This window comes from Ziziphus jujuba, chromosome 8 (assembly GCF_031755915.1).
Source record: "Ziziphus jujuba cultivar Dongzao chromosome 8, ASM3175591v1".
Classification (NCBI taxonomy): Eukaryota; Viridiplantae; Streptophyta; class Magnoliopsida; order Rosales; family Rhamnaceae; genus Ziziphus; species Ziziphus jujuba.
Window position 1 is genome coordinate 15841079 of NC_083386.1, and position 13013 is coordinate 15854091.

General features: G+C 43.0%; 1 protein-coding gene across 1 annotated transcript; it reads right to left on the reverse strand.

The window, feature by feature from the left end:
- Window positions 1-3522: 3522 nt before the first annotated feature.
- Window positions 3523-8706, reverse strand: LOC132805125 (uncharacterized; the record flags this gene model as incomplete). The annotated part of the gene is made up of 3 exons (XM_060819954.1): window positions 8316-8706; window positions 8141-8201; window positions 3523-6435 (listed from the first exon to the last, which is right to left on the reverse strand). A coding segment is annotated over exon 3 (2901 nt), but the record flags the coding sequence as incomplete, so codon positions are not given.
- Between the last annotated feature and the right edge of the window lie 4307 nt (window positions 8707-13013).

Here is a 13013-nt window from a genome sequence, read left to right on the forward strand (position 1 = left end):
TCTCATAATCAAATCTCATAATATTTCATGGGCATATTTTATAAAAATTGAAATCACCAACATAACCAAATATTTTCCTTGAAATATTTGAAATTCAAATCGTGCCCAATTTACCATTAAAACCACACCAATTTCAAAATCCTCAAAACCATAAAATAATTCCACACGGCATAAATTTGTAGAATTCGCATTTTCTTAAATCCAATAAATTCATAAATAATTCTACAATAAATCCAATAAATATTTGGCACATAGAAATTAAATTCCAAATATTTAATTCACACATAATATATTCATCAATTAAATTCCCCAAAATTAATTTGAAGGTGGGTCACTCACCTTGTGCACGTATCTCAATCAAGATCCTCCGCAGGATCGACTCCGCTACTTGCACGTGCACCTAAAACATCCACAGTACCAAAACCACAAATATTAATATTTTATTCGGGTAATCCCCAAATGGGTACCCGGGGAGCGAACACCAAACGATAACTAAAATTTACGAATTATATACCGAATCGAAGCTCGAGTGATGCTAATCACAGATCCGGTCTTAATTTCCGATGATCGTACCCGACGGGGTCGGAATTTTATCGGGAAGCTTTTCGGGTTTCGGCTCCGCAATTCTCCCAAACCGTCGCGAATTGGTGGAAACGGAAGTCGGATTTGGGTTCAGGAGGTCGAACACTGCGGACTGGAGCTGGCCGGAATTTTCGGGGTACTCGCCGGAACAGTACTTTCCGGCGGCCGCCACGTCACCGGCAACCGTCGCCGGAACAGTAATTTCCGACGGTGGCCGTTTGCTGTGAAATTTTGCAGATTTGTAGATCGTGAGGAGAGCAATCCAACGGGACCGACGGTGAGCAAAACGGAGGTCGGACGGCGGAGAAATCACCGTTTGAAGATTTTCGACCCCTCGCCGGAAAACGCTCCGATCCCGGCGCGTCGGTGGTCCGATGGTCGTGATTTTTGGTGGGTAGGCCGGACTTGAGGAGAGGATCAAGGCTGTCAGGCGCGTGTACTGTTTATCGGCCGGAATAGTGCCAATTCGCGGTGGCCGGCGGTGGAGGGGAAAAATCGCCGCCAAACTTCGGACGTCCGATCCGGGCGCGTCCGGCGGCCGTTCGCCGTGAAATTTGGAGGTTTTGCCGGAAATGAGGTGGGCAATCTGGCTGGCCGGCGCGTGTACAGTAACTAGGCCGGAAAAACGTGAAAATGGCCGGCGGCCGGCGGGTCCTCTTTCTCTCTTTCTCTCTCCTCTCTCTCTCTTTCTCTCTCTTCTCTCTCTTTCTCTCTCTTCCCCGAGAGTTTTTTCAAAATTAAAACCCTGTGTGACACTGTTCATGCCACGTGGACCACTCAGAAGCTGACACGTGGCATTTCACTGTTCACGACCCAAAAACATTAAAATAATACGGTATCCGGTAAACTTCAAACGTCCATAACTTTTTAACCGGATGTCCGATTTAAGCGTGCCGCTAGTCTATGAACTCGTATCGACGAGTACTTTACAACCATACAAGAGTCAACTCACAATTACATCACAAGAAAAAGTCAACTCCCGGCACCTTTTAGACAGTTTACACTTCAACTTGTTTTGCCCATAACTTTCAAACCGTAGCTCCGTTTTCGACGTGCTACTAGTCTACGAACTCAGGGCGTCATGCACTTCGCCACGGTACCCTGGTCAACTCGAAATTCCCACCGAGTCAAAAAGTCAACTTTGACCCCTTCGGTCAACGGTCAACGGTCAACCTCGGTCAACGTGCACGGATTCCGGTGCGATTCGGGACGGGGTGTTACAGCCTTCCCCCCTTACAAAAATTTCGTCCTCGAAATTTCCGCACGTCACTGGAACAGATACGGGTACTGCTCACGCATCTGTGCTTCGGGTTCCCACGTTGCTTCCTCGACCAAGTGGTTCCGCCATAAGACCTTAACTAGAGGAATAGTCTTGTTGCGTAGCGTGCGTTCCTCGCGATCCAAAATCTGTACTGGCTGCTCCACATACGAAAGATCTTCCCTTATCTCTATATCCGGACTCTCGAGTACGTGCGAAGGGTCTGCAATATACTTCCGTAGCATCGACACATGAAACACGTTGTGTACTCGAGCTAGCTCTTCCGGTAACGCCAACCTATACGCCACCGGGCCAATCCTCTCCGTAACCTCGTAAGGCCCAATATAACGAGGACCCAACTTACCTCGTCGTCCAAAACGTACTACTCCTTTCCATGGAGATAGTTTTAGGAATACCCAATCTCCTACCTCGAATTCCAAATCCTTTCTACGCACATCGGCGTAACTCTTCTGTCTATCTTGGGCAACCTTCAATCGATCCCTAATGATCTTCACCTTGTCCAAGGTCATCCTTAAATACTCAGATCCGACCGCATTAGTTGTTGCAAGGAGCCTCTCTTCTCCTACCTCACTCCAACACAAAGGTGTCCGACACTGCCTCCCATATAAAGCTTCATACGGGGACATTCCAGTACTCGCTTGATAACTGTTGTTGTAGACAAACTCTATCAGTGGCAGTTGTTCATCCCAGCTACCGCTAAATTGCATAATGCAAGACCTTAGCATGTCTTCTAATGTCTGGATTGTGCGCTCTGCTTGTCCATCAGATTGTGGGTGAAAAGCGGTGCTGTAGTTAAGTCTTGCTCCTAGTGCATCAGCCAACTTCCGCCATAGTCGTGAAGTAAAGCGCGGATCTCGATCGGAGACGATGGCTAACGGTACTCCATGAAGACTTACAATGCGTTGCACGAACAACTGGGCTAACTTCTCGGGCGAAAAACGTTCTCGTACCGGTAGGAAGTGTGCCGACTTGGTGAGACGATCAATGATTACCCAAATGCCGTCGTACCTTCTAGGTGTGGAAGGAAGCTTGAATACGAAGTCCATGTTGAGTTCTTCCCACTTCCACACGGGAATCGGTAAAGGTTGGAGTAGTCCCGAAGGCTTCTGTCTTTCTGCTTTCACTTGTTGACAAATCAAACACTTTGATACAAAGTCTGCCACTTCTCTCTTCATACCAATCCACCAATAATACTTAACAAGCGTCCGATACATCTTGGTACTCCCAGGATGCATCGCATACATCGAGCTATGCGCCTCCTCCAAAATCTCCTTCTTGAGTCCTGGGATATCCGGAACGCAAAGTCGTCCTTTATACACGAGGGCTCCATCCCTCCTTATGGAAAATTCCGGATCAAGACCTTCTTGTACCTTGCCCTTAATTGTCCTCAACTTAGGATCTTCCATTTGGGTCTCTACTATACGATCCACCAACACCGGTCGTACTTGGAAGCTAGCCATGAGAACTCCTGAAGGATGCATATGCATTAACACCCCCATCTTCTTCAACTCCACCATGAGAGGTAGTTGGATGACTTGGATGTGAGCAAGGGATCCAGTAGCCTTCCTACTCAAAGCATCTGCCACTACATTTGCCTTACCCGGGTGATAGTCAATCACACAGTCATAATCCTTTAACAACTCCATCCATCGCCTTTGCCTCATATTTAACTCCTTCTGAGTGAAAATATACTTGAGGCTCTTGTGGTCGGTATAGATTTGGCACGTGGCCCCATACAAGTAGTGCCTCCACTTCTTTAGAGCAAAGACTACCGCCGCCAATTCTAAGTCGTGCGTAGGGTAATTCTGTTCGTGCTGCTTCAATTGCCGAGATGCATACGCTACCACCCTTTGATTCTGCATTAGCACGCAACCCAACCCTTGATGGGATGCATCACAATAAACTTCAAAACCTTCATTCCCATCAGGTAAAGTTAAAACAGGTGCGGATGTCAACTTTTGCTTCAACTCCTGAAAACTCTGTTCACACCTGTCCGTCCAACTAAATTCAACATTCTTTCGGGTCAATCTATGAAGCGGCCCGGCAATCCTTGAAAACCCTTCAATAAAACGACGGTAGTAACCCGCTAATCCAAGAAAACTTCGTACCTCCCTCACAGTGGTAGGGCGCTCCCAACTCAACACTGCCTTTACCTTATCAGGGTCCACATAGATACCTTCTGCCGACACGATATGTCCGAGAAAACCCACTTGATTCAACCAGAATTCACACTTGTCGAATTTAGCATATAGCTGATGCTGCCTTAAAGTTTGGAGCACTCTCTTCAAATGCCTCACGTGCTCTTCTTGGCTCCTTGAATAGATCAGAATGTCATCGATAAATACAATGACAAAACGATCCAAGTACGGACGAAACACCCTATTCATCAAGTCCATGAAAGCTGCTGGGGCATTGGTGAGTCCGAACGACATCACTAGGAATTCATAATGTCCGTACCTCGTCCTAAAGGCAGTCTTAGGAATGTCCGACTCTCGGATCCTTAACTGATGGTATCCCGACCTCAAGTCGATCTTGGAGAACACCTTGGCACCTTGGAGTTGGTCGAATAGATCATCTATCCTTGGCAACGGATAGCGATTAGGAATGGTGACCTTATTAAGTTGTCGGTAGTCTATACACAGCCTTAGACTACCATCCTTTTTCTTTACAAACAAAACTGGGGCTCCCCACGGCGATATACTTGGTCTAATAAACCCCTTATCTACCAAATCTTGCAACTGGACCTTTAGCTCCCTTAACTCCGCTGGAGCCATCCGATACGGTGGTAGAGAAATAGGCACGGTGCCTGGAATCAATTCAATGGGAAAGTCAACTTCCCTTTCCGGAGGCAATCCTGGTAACTCCTTAGGAAACACGTCCGGGAAATCCCTCACAACGGGCATGTCTTCCAACCTGACCCCACTTACTCGGGTATCTATCACATGAGCCAAATACCCCTGGCAACCTTTATTCAGTAGCTTCTTGGCGGTAAAGGTAGATATCAACCTCGGTAAGGGCCTTCCAACTCCTCCACGGAATACTACTTCTGGCAACCCTGGCCTCCTGAATGTAACTTCCTTGCTGAAACAGTCTACAGATGCATGGTTCCTTGCCAACCAATCCATGCCCAAAATTACATCAAGTCCGGACAGATCCAACAGGATCAAGTCCGCCTCCATCACTTGATCTTCGATGCAGAAGAAACATTCCTTGATTAACTGGCTAGGCCACAAGGATTCTCCTGCAGGAGTGGCTATCTCTACTAGACATTCTAAAGAAGTAGGGGTCATACCGACCCGAGTGACGAATTCCTTGGAGATAAATGAATGTGTTGCTCCCGGGTCTATAAGTACTAATGCATCATTACCAAGTATATTCAACGTACCTGCCACGACGTCCGGTGTAGCTAGGGCCTCCTGCTGCGTCATCGCAAACACTCGACCCTGCCCTGTCTGCTGGGGCCTCCGTCCTCTACCCCTGCTCGGTCCAACAGGCTGTGGGACTGATCCCGATGAACCTCCTACTGCATAACTCCCTCGGGAACTCTGACCCCGCGATCCACTGGCCTGATGTGATGGTGGGCTCGCCCCTAACACTCCCGCCTCTCCATAAGGGCAATTTCTCTTAATATGTCCCGCCTGTCCACACTGAAAGCACACACCCTCAAACTGGCAAATCCCATGGTGTGCTCTATTGCAACGTCTGCAGAATGGCTTGGGGCTAAACCCAGAGTGCTGATATGAGCTCGTGCCGCCGCTGATGGAATGGCGCGCTGGTTGGGGCATACGATAGCCGCCTCTCCTCTGAAATCTGCCTCGAGGGCTGAACCCACCACTGTCTGAGCCTGAACTATGACTCTTCTTAGATGCCCCCTGTCGAGGTACCCCGCTATACGAACCTTCGAACGGTCTGCGCCTCGAGGGTTTGTGTATCTCCGCCTGTCTCTCTAGCTCGAGCGCTGCATCCCTGGCGGACTGATAGGTGGGGTGTACTGACCCAGAAAGGGTGTAGCCGATGCTCTCGTTCAACCCGTCTATGAACCTCACCTTCTTCGCGTGATCGTCGGGAATCAAGTGCATGCAGAACTCTGACAGCTCCCGGAACCTCCTCTCGTACTCTGTCACCGTCATGTTTCCCTGGCGCAGTCCCTCGAACTCTCTCCTTCTCGCCTCACGGTAGGCAGGAGGACAGAACTCAGTAGAGAAGGCAATCTTGAACTGGTCCCACGTATGCCTTCTGCGGGTCTTCTCCATTTGCCACCACTTCCGGGCGTCTCCCTCTAACATGAACCCAGAAATCCTCACCATATCCTCATCGGGGCACTGCATTCCCTCTTCCAAGATTTTCTCCATGCTGGATAGCCACTTCAAGGCTGCAGCTGGGCCTTGGCTTCCATCGAACTCCACGGCTCCTAAACGTCGAGCCTGATCCACGGATCGGTTACTAGAGCTTGAACCTCCTAAGGCTCTAGTTAGCTGAGAGACCAGATCTCTAAGGCTTGATCGACTCCCGGAACTCTCAGCCGAGCGTTCCCGAGTTCTACGTGTGTCCCGCCGACTCATCGTAATCGATTACTGAAGAAACAAACAAGAGTTTAGAAACAGGGACACTTAAGCACGATTACAAAAGGAAGGAATTTACGGATGGGCTGTACAGCAATGCACAGTCCCTTAGGATTACAAGAACCTATTCTCTGATACCAACTGTCAGGACCCGTCCAAAGTTCCCCACCGGAACCCTAGACAAGCCCTGATCCCAGGGAAACCCTACCGGACCCTTCTGTGGAAGATCCGGCAGAACCTCCCCTAAGGGATGGACTTACCACAAAATTTCCTGCACTGAAAACACACTTCTATAATTGTTCCCTTATTCCTCCCACAGTACTACGAACTGGTTCCACAAATTTCAGCACTCCAAAATAAAAATACAGTAATCCAGTGCAATACAAATACATAAGTGTCCCATACAGTATACAGAGCTTTATGAAGTACTACAAAATACAGAATACAGCAAAAGTGAACGAAATATTACAACTGCAGTAAAAGAAGAACAAGGTACTGCGCGAACAAATACAGCGAGGAAGATCGAGTCCGCTCCGAGTGAACACCGACTACCTGGTACCTAGAGGAACGAAATTTAAGAGTGTGAGATGCTAATCATCTCAGTGAGCGACCCTACTACTCTACACTATCATACCACGGTAATAGGTATATAAATAATAATTATTTGGAAATAATAATGTCTCTCAAAACCCTTACAATTCTCTCAGTTGGAAAGGTTCCCCTTTTAAAACATTTTCACAAAACCCTTTATTCATATTTCCCGAAAACCAAGACATTAATTAAATACCAGAACAGTAATATTATATTTTTAATTCCAATACAGTTTCCAAACATTTTATTTTTAAAACACAGTTCTGAAAATCATTTGATGCACCCACTATATACCAGTGGCGCCAACAGTACCCAGCGTCCCAAGGTACCGCCAGACAGGAGGTTATAGAAAGAAACCGGCATACGGTCGCGTGGCGTCCCACTGCGCCGCTGCTAACCTGGTGTCCCGGCCAATGGGGGGTGGCCGCCCTCTCCGATGGCATCCACAGGACACCCTCATAATATCAACCGCGCGCTACTCACACCCACCTGCGCGCTAATCATATCCGTGTGCACAATATCCATATCACATATACCATATCACATAATCAGAACACCAGTACGTGCACGGTGCATCTAAAAATCATAAAATCCACAATTTAAATTATAAAACAAATTTCACATTTTTCATAAACATAGCGGGCATAATCCATCCGCTTGAACCGGGAAATTCTCCACAATTTCCTTATAATTAATACCATAAATCCCATGATTTTCAAATCCACCAACTCCCAAATCCATCAATTCAAATATCCACATTTTTTCCAAGCATAAATAATTCTCAAAATCTCATAATCAAATCTCATAATATTTCATGGGCATATTTTATAAAAATTGAAATCACCAACATAACCAAATATTTTCCTTGAAATATTTGAAATTCAAATCGTGCCCAATTTACCATTAAAACCACACCAATTTCAAAATCCTCAAAACCATAAAATAATTCCACACGGCATAAATTTGTAGAATTCGCATTTTCTTAAATCCAATAAATTCATAAATAATTCTACAATAAATCCAATAAATATTTGGCACATAGAAATTAAATTCCAAATATTTAATTCACACATAATATATTCATCAATTAAATTCCCCAAAATTAATTTGAAGGTGGGTCACTCACCTTGTGCACGTATCTCAATCAAGATCCTCCGCAGGATCGACTCCGCTACTTGCACGTGCACCTAAAACATCCACAGTACCAAAACCACAAATATTAATATTTTATTCGGGTAATCCCCAAATGGGTACCCGGGGAGCGAACACCAAACGATAACTAAAATTTACGAATTATATACCGAATCGAAGCTCGAGTGATGCTAATCACAGATCCGGTCTTAATTTCCGATGATCGTACCCGACGGGGTCGGAATTTTATCGGGAAGCTTTTCGGGTTTCGGCTCCGCAATTCTCCCAAACCGTCGCGAATTGGTGGAAACGGAAGTCGGATTTGGGTTCAGGAGGTCGAACACTGCGGACTGGAGCTGGCCGGAATTTTCGGGGTACTCGCCGGAACAGTACTTTCCGGCGGCCGCCACGTCACCGGCAACCGTCGCCGGAACAGTAATTTCCGACGGTGGCCGTTTGCTGTGAAATTTTGCAGATTTGTAGATCGTGAGGAGAGCAATCCAACGGGACCGACGGTGAGCAAAACGGAGGTCGGACGGCGGAGAAATCACCGTTTGAAGATTTTCGACCCCTCGCCGGAAAACGCTCCGATCCCGGCGCGTCGGTGGTCCGATGGTCGTGATTTTTGGTGGGTAGGCCGGACTTGAGGAGAGGATCAAGGCTGTCAGGCGCGTGTACTGTTTATCGGCCGGAATAGTGCCAATTCGCGGTGGCCGGCGGTGGAGGGGAAAAATCGCCGCCAAACTTCGGACGTCCGATCCGGGCGCGTCCGGCGGCCGTTCGCCGTGAAATTTGGAGGTTTTGCCGGAAATGAGGTGGGCAATCTGGCTGGCCGGCGCGTGTACAGTAACTAGGCCGGAAAAACGTGAAAATGGCCGGCGGCCGGCGGGTCCTCTTTCTCTCTTTCTCTCTCCTCTCTCTCTCTTTCTCTCTCTTCTCTCTCTTTCTCTCTCTTCCCCGAGAGTTTTTTCAAAATTAAAACCCTGTGTGACACTGTTCATGCCACGTGGACCACTCAGAAGCTGACACGTGGCATTTCACTGTTCACGACCCAAAAACATTAAAATAATACGGTATCCGGTAAACTTCAAACGTCCATAACTTTTTAACCGGATGTCCGATTTAAGCGTGCCGCTAGTCTATGAACTCGTATCGACGAGTACTTTACAACCATACAAGAGTCAACTCACAATTACATCACAAGAAAAAGTCAACTCCCGGCACCTTTTAGACAGTTTACACTTCAACTTGTTTTGCCCATAACTTTCAAACCGTAGCTCCGTTTTCGACGTGCTACTAGTCTACGAACTCAGGGCGTCATGCACTTCGCCACGGTACCCTGGTCAACTCGAAATTCCCACCGAGTCAAAAAGTCAACTTTGACCCCTTCGGTCAACGGTCAACGGTCAACCTCGGTCAACGTGCACGGATTCCGGTGCGATTCGGGACGGGGTGTTACACATACAATGTCAAGAGGGAGTGACACATAACTCATAATTATTCTCTCATATCATGATAACCTACCATCCTATGGTCATGAGAGAGTGGCACATAACTCATCATCATTCTGAGAGAATGGTACATAACTTATCATCATTCGATCATACAACAACTACACATAAGATGACTAAGCATGTGCACAACTAATAAAATAAACAAAACTATCGGTACTATATGACACACCCTTTAAAAACAACAGTGCAATATTTATTATCCACCATTAAATTGAAATTTATTTTCTATTTTTCAAAAGCATAAACTGATATCTTACCATAAACTAAAATTTAATATTCAAACCTGATCATTTATTTATACACTCAAAATATTCAAAATCACCATTTCATAACAAAACTTAAATACCAATAGGGAAATATATATTACCATAAATCATTTTTAAGCATTTTGAAATATAGACACATAAATATGCTTAAAAATATACAATTTCAAATCCACATTCTCAAAATCAATTATTTTTCAAAAAGACTAAAACATCAATTCTAATACCCAGATATTTAAGTACCAAATTTTTCAAGTTCACCATAAATTTATTTAAATTTAAAACCATTTAAATTTTTTTCAAAAGTCACATAATAAGATAACATATATATATATATAAAAGTATATATTTACACATTTATACGATAAGTATTTAACTTAAATCATATATGCAAAATATTCAAACTATATATATATAACTACCAATATGGCCAAAAATCATTTAAAAATATAAACCACTCACTCATACTGTTGTTGTCCACTCATACTCCTCCACGGGATCGCCTCCAAGCTTAGTGTGGGTGCCTATAATATAATAAAAAAATTTCTTAAGCTTCTAGAAATCAAACCCAAGGCATTCACGCGTATCAAAGTCTTAAAATACTCTATACAACTCTTAAATTGTATAAATTAGATACCAATGGCCAATTATACTGTGACCTTTTAGGACACCATACCAAAGATTGGGGTTTTTCATCCAAAGGCTGATTTAATGAAATTAATCCTTCCATTGAGTCCCATTAATATCTAATTGCACAAATTCAACTTCAATTTTATCTAATTTTTCCACTTTTATACAAACATAGTCCAACTTTTACCTCAAACATTTAACTAATTGACCCAAATATGGAAAAATTATCAAACGATGTCAAAATTTACAAACTTTATATAAATGGAAAGCTTTTAGAATGGGTAACAAGAATCTAAGCTCACCTTGGTCCAAAAACGTAGCAGGTGATTAGAGAACACATCAAAAAGTTTTGGCCAAACTTGATATTGATAGATCTCTCAAAAGGTAAGGAATCTTGGCAAAAAAAAGGCCAAAATTGAGTTTAAAGGGTTCAAAAATGGTGGGTAAGGTGTGTGAGTAGGCCTAGAATAATCAATTAATGCCAAAATCTTTGATGACCCATCGAAGCACCACCAATGGCTTTCTGACCCAATTAGGGTGTGTCTGATGGTGATCTGGCCAAGATTTGGAGGCCAAGGTTATCAGTCAATGGGCAACACCCTTGGCAAGGGCATGGTGGTCAATGATGGCTAAAAAAGAAGAAAACTACTATGACCCCGATTTGTGGTGGTGATGGGTCGGGTTGACTCAATTCGTAGGTTTTGGATTTGTTGAAGGGTTTTGGGACTTTCTGGATATTTTTACAGTTATTTACTATTAGACATAGTCCTTAATCCATATATATAGGCCTAAAATCTACTAAAAGACAAAAATATAGCCTCCTCTAAAGCCTAATATAACGCATTTAGAGGGCATGCCGCTATATAAAAAAGGAGCCATTAGAATAAAACCTGTAAAGGTTTCATTTTTTACAATAAGCGTGGGCTTCTGACATGGCTTATACTAGTTTAGACATAGATAAATACCGATATTTAAAAACTTTCTAGAACTATAACTTTCAAATCGTAACTCAAAATTAGGCATGCCACCAATCTACGAATTCATATCACCGAGCTCTGCACTATAGTGCACTAGTCAAACCAAAATTCTTGATCATTTAAAAAGTCAAACTTGGGATCCATTAACAATCTAGTTGGTTAAACCAAACCAAAATTTTAAAGTTTTGGGCATTTAACGAGACTAGTTGTTATAATATTGTTTTTATTTTATTTTAGGTATGGATTTGAAGTTGTGTTAGAGTTTAGGATTTTGTATTTTGTATTGCTACTTGACGAGGAAAAAAAAACATTTTCATTTCTTGAATATTTCTTGAATTACATGTTAAAAGGTTCCAATGAACTAATCAATTTCTTGAATATTTACTTTAAATTAGTTGTGAAAGGTTTTAAGTTGCTTCTATCATACTTATACTTTAACGATTTCTTATACGTGTCAGGTAAAAAAAGATTACATGGATCAAGGTAAAACAAAATAGAAGTGATTGCACATCATGAATTGATACAACTATGTGATAATACATAAATTTGGAATTGTAAGATGTTTTCTTATGCAAAAAGTTAAAGGAAAGATGAAAATATTAAAAAAAAGTGACTATAGAAGTTGGTATTTTAAGTCAAATAACATTAAAATTAAAATATTGACTTTTACATTAAGCATCAAATTGCCACTGTTTGATAAATACATGGTATAGATCTTCAAAAATACTATCCTATGATGTACATGTTTCTTCGTAAAGCCTATATGTATGCACAAAAGATTGTTTAACCAACAAGGTCAACAAATTGGCCATACTAAAAGAACTAATGGCTTCCCCACATCCTATCGAGCATACTGGCATATTATATGTAACATCCACTTGCCAAAAGCTTGTCAAAAAGTAGCTCGATAGAACCACATTGATATACTATCCATGTAGTTATATCAAGCTATTGATGACTTGATTTTGTATCAACTCAACTTACCTTCAAAACTATATAATTTGCAAGTTTTAAGTGTGTTTTGTTAGTTTTATATATGTTTTATTGATTCTGTAAGTTAGGTTTTGTTTGATAGCTAGAAAAAGGTCATCATTCATAATTCAGTAGAGAGCCCCAGCATTTAATCATCAATGTCGCAGTAATGTAGAGCACCCTAGGTCTCCCTCTTCAGTGTCATAACACTTTATCAGACAGCAAATATTCAATTTTTAAGTGCTGTAGCATTCAACCTTTAAAGCCATGACATGGTCAAAAATCATGAATTAAGGGTTTTTCAAAGTAAAGCATCACAGCTTTCCTCAAACAAGGCCATGACGGTACATTGGTTTTTGGCAACCAGAGTTATTTTTGTCTGGAAATTGAAAGGAGAAGCCTTGAAAAAGAAAGTATCATTATGTGGAGAGGGATTCTGAACTTTCTAAAGAAGAAAATGGCAAAAAGAAAGTAAGCAATTGGTGTAGAAGAAGAGGGAAAGAAAGAGAAGA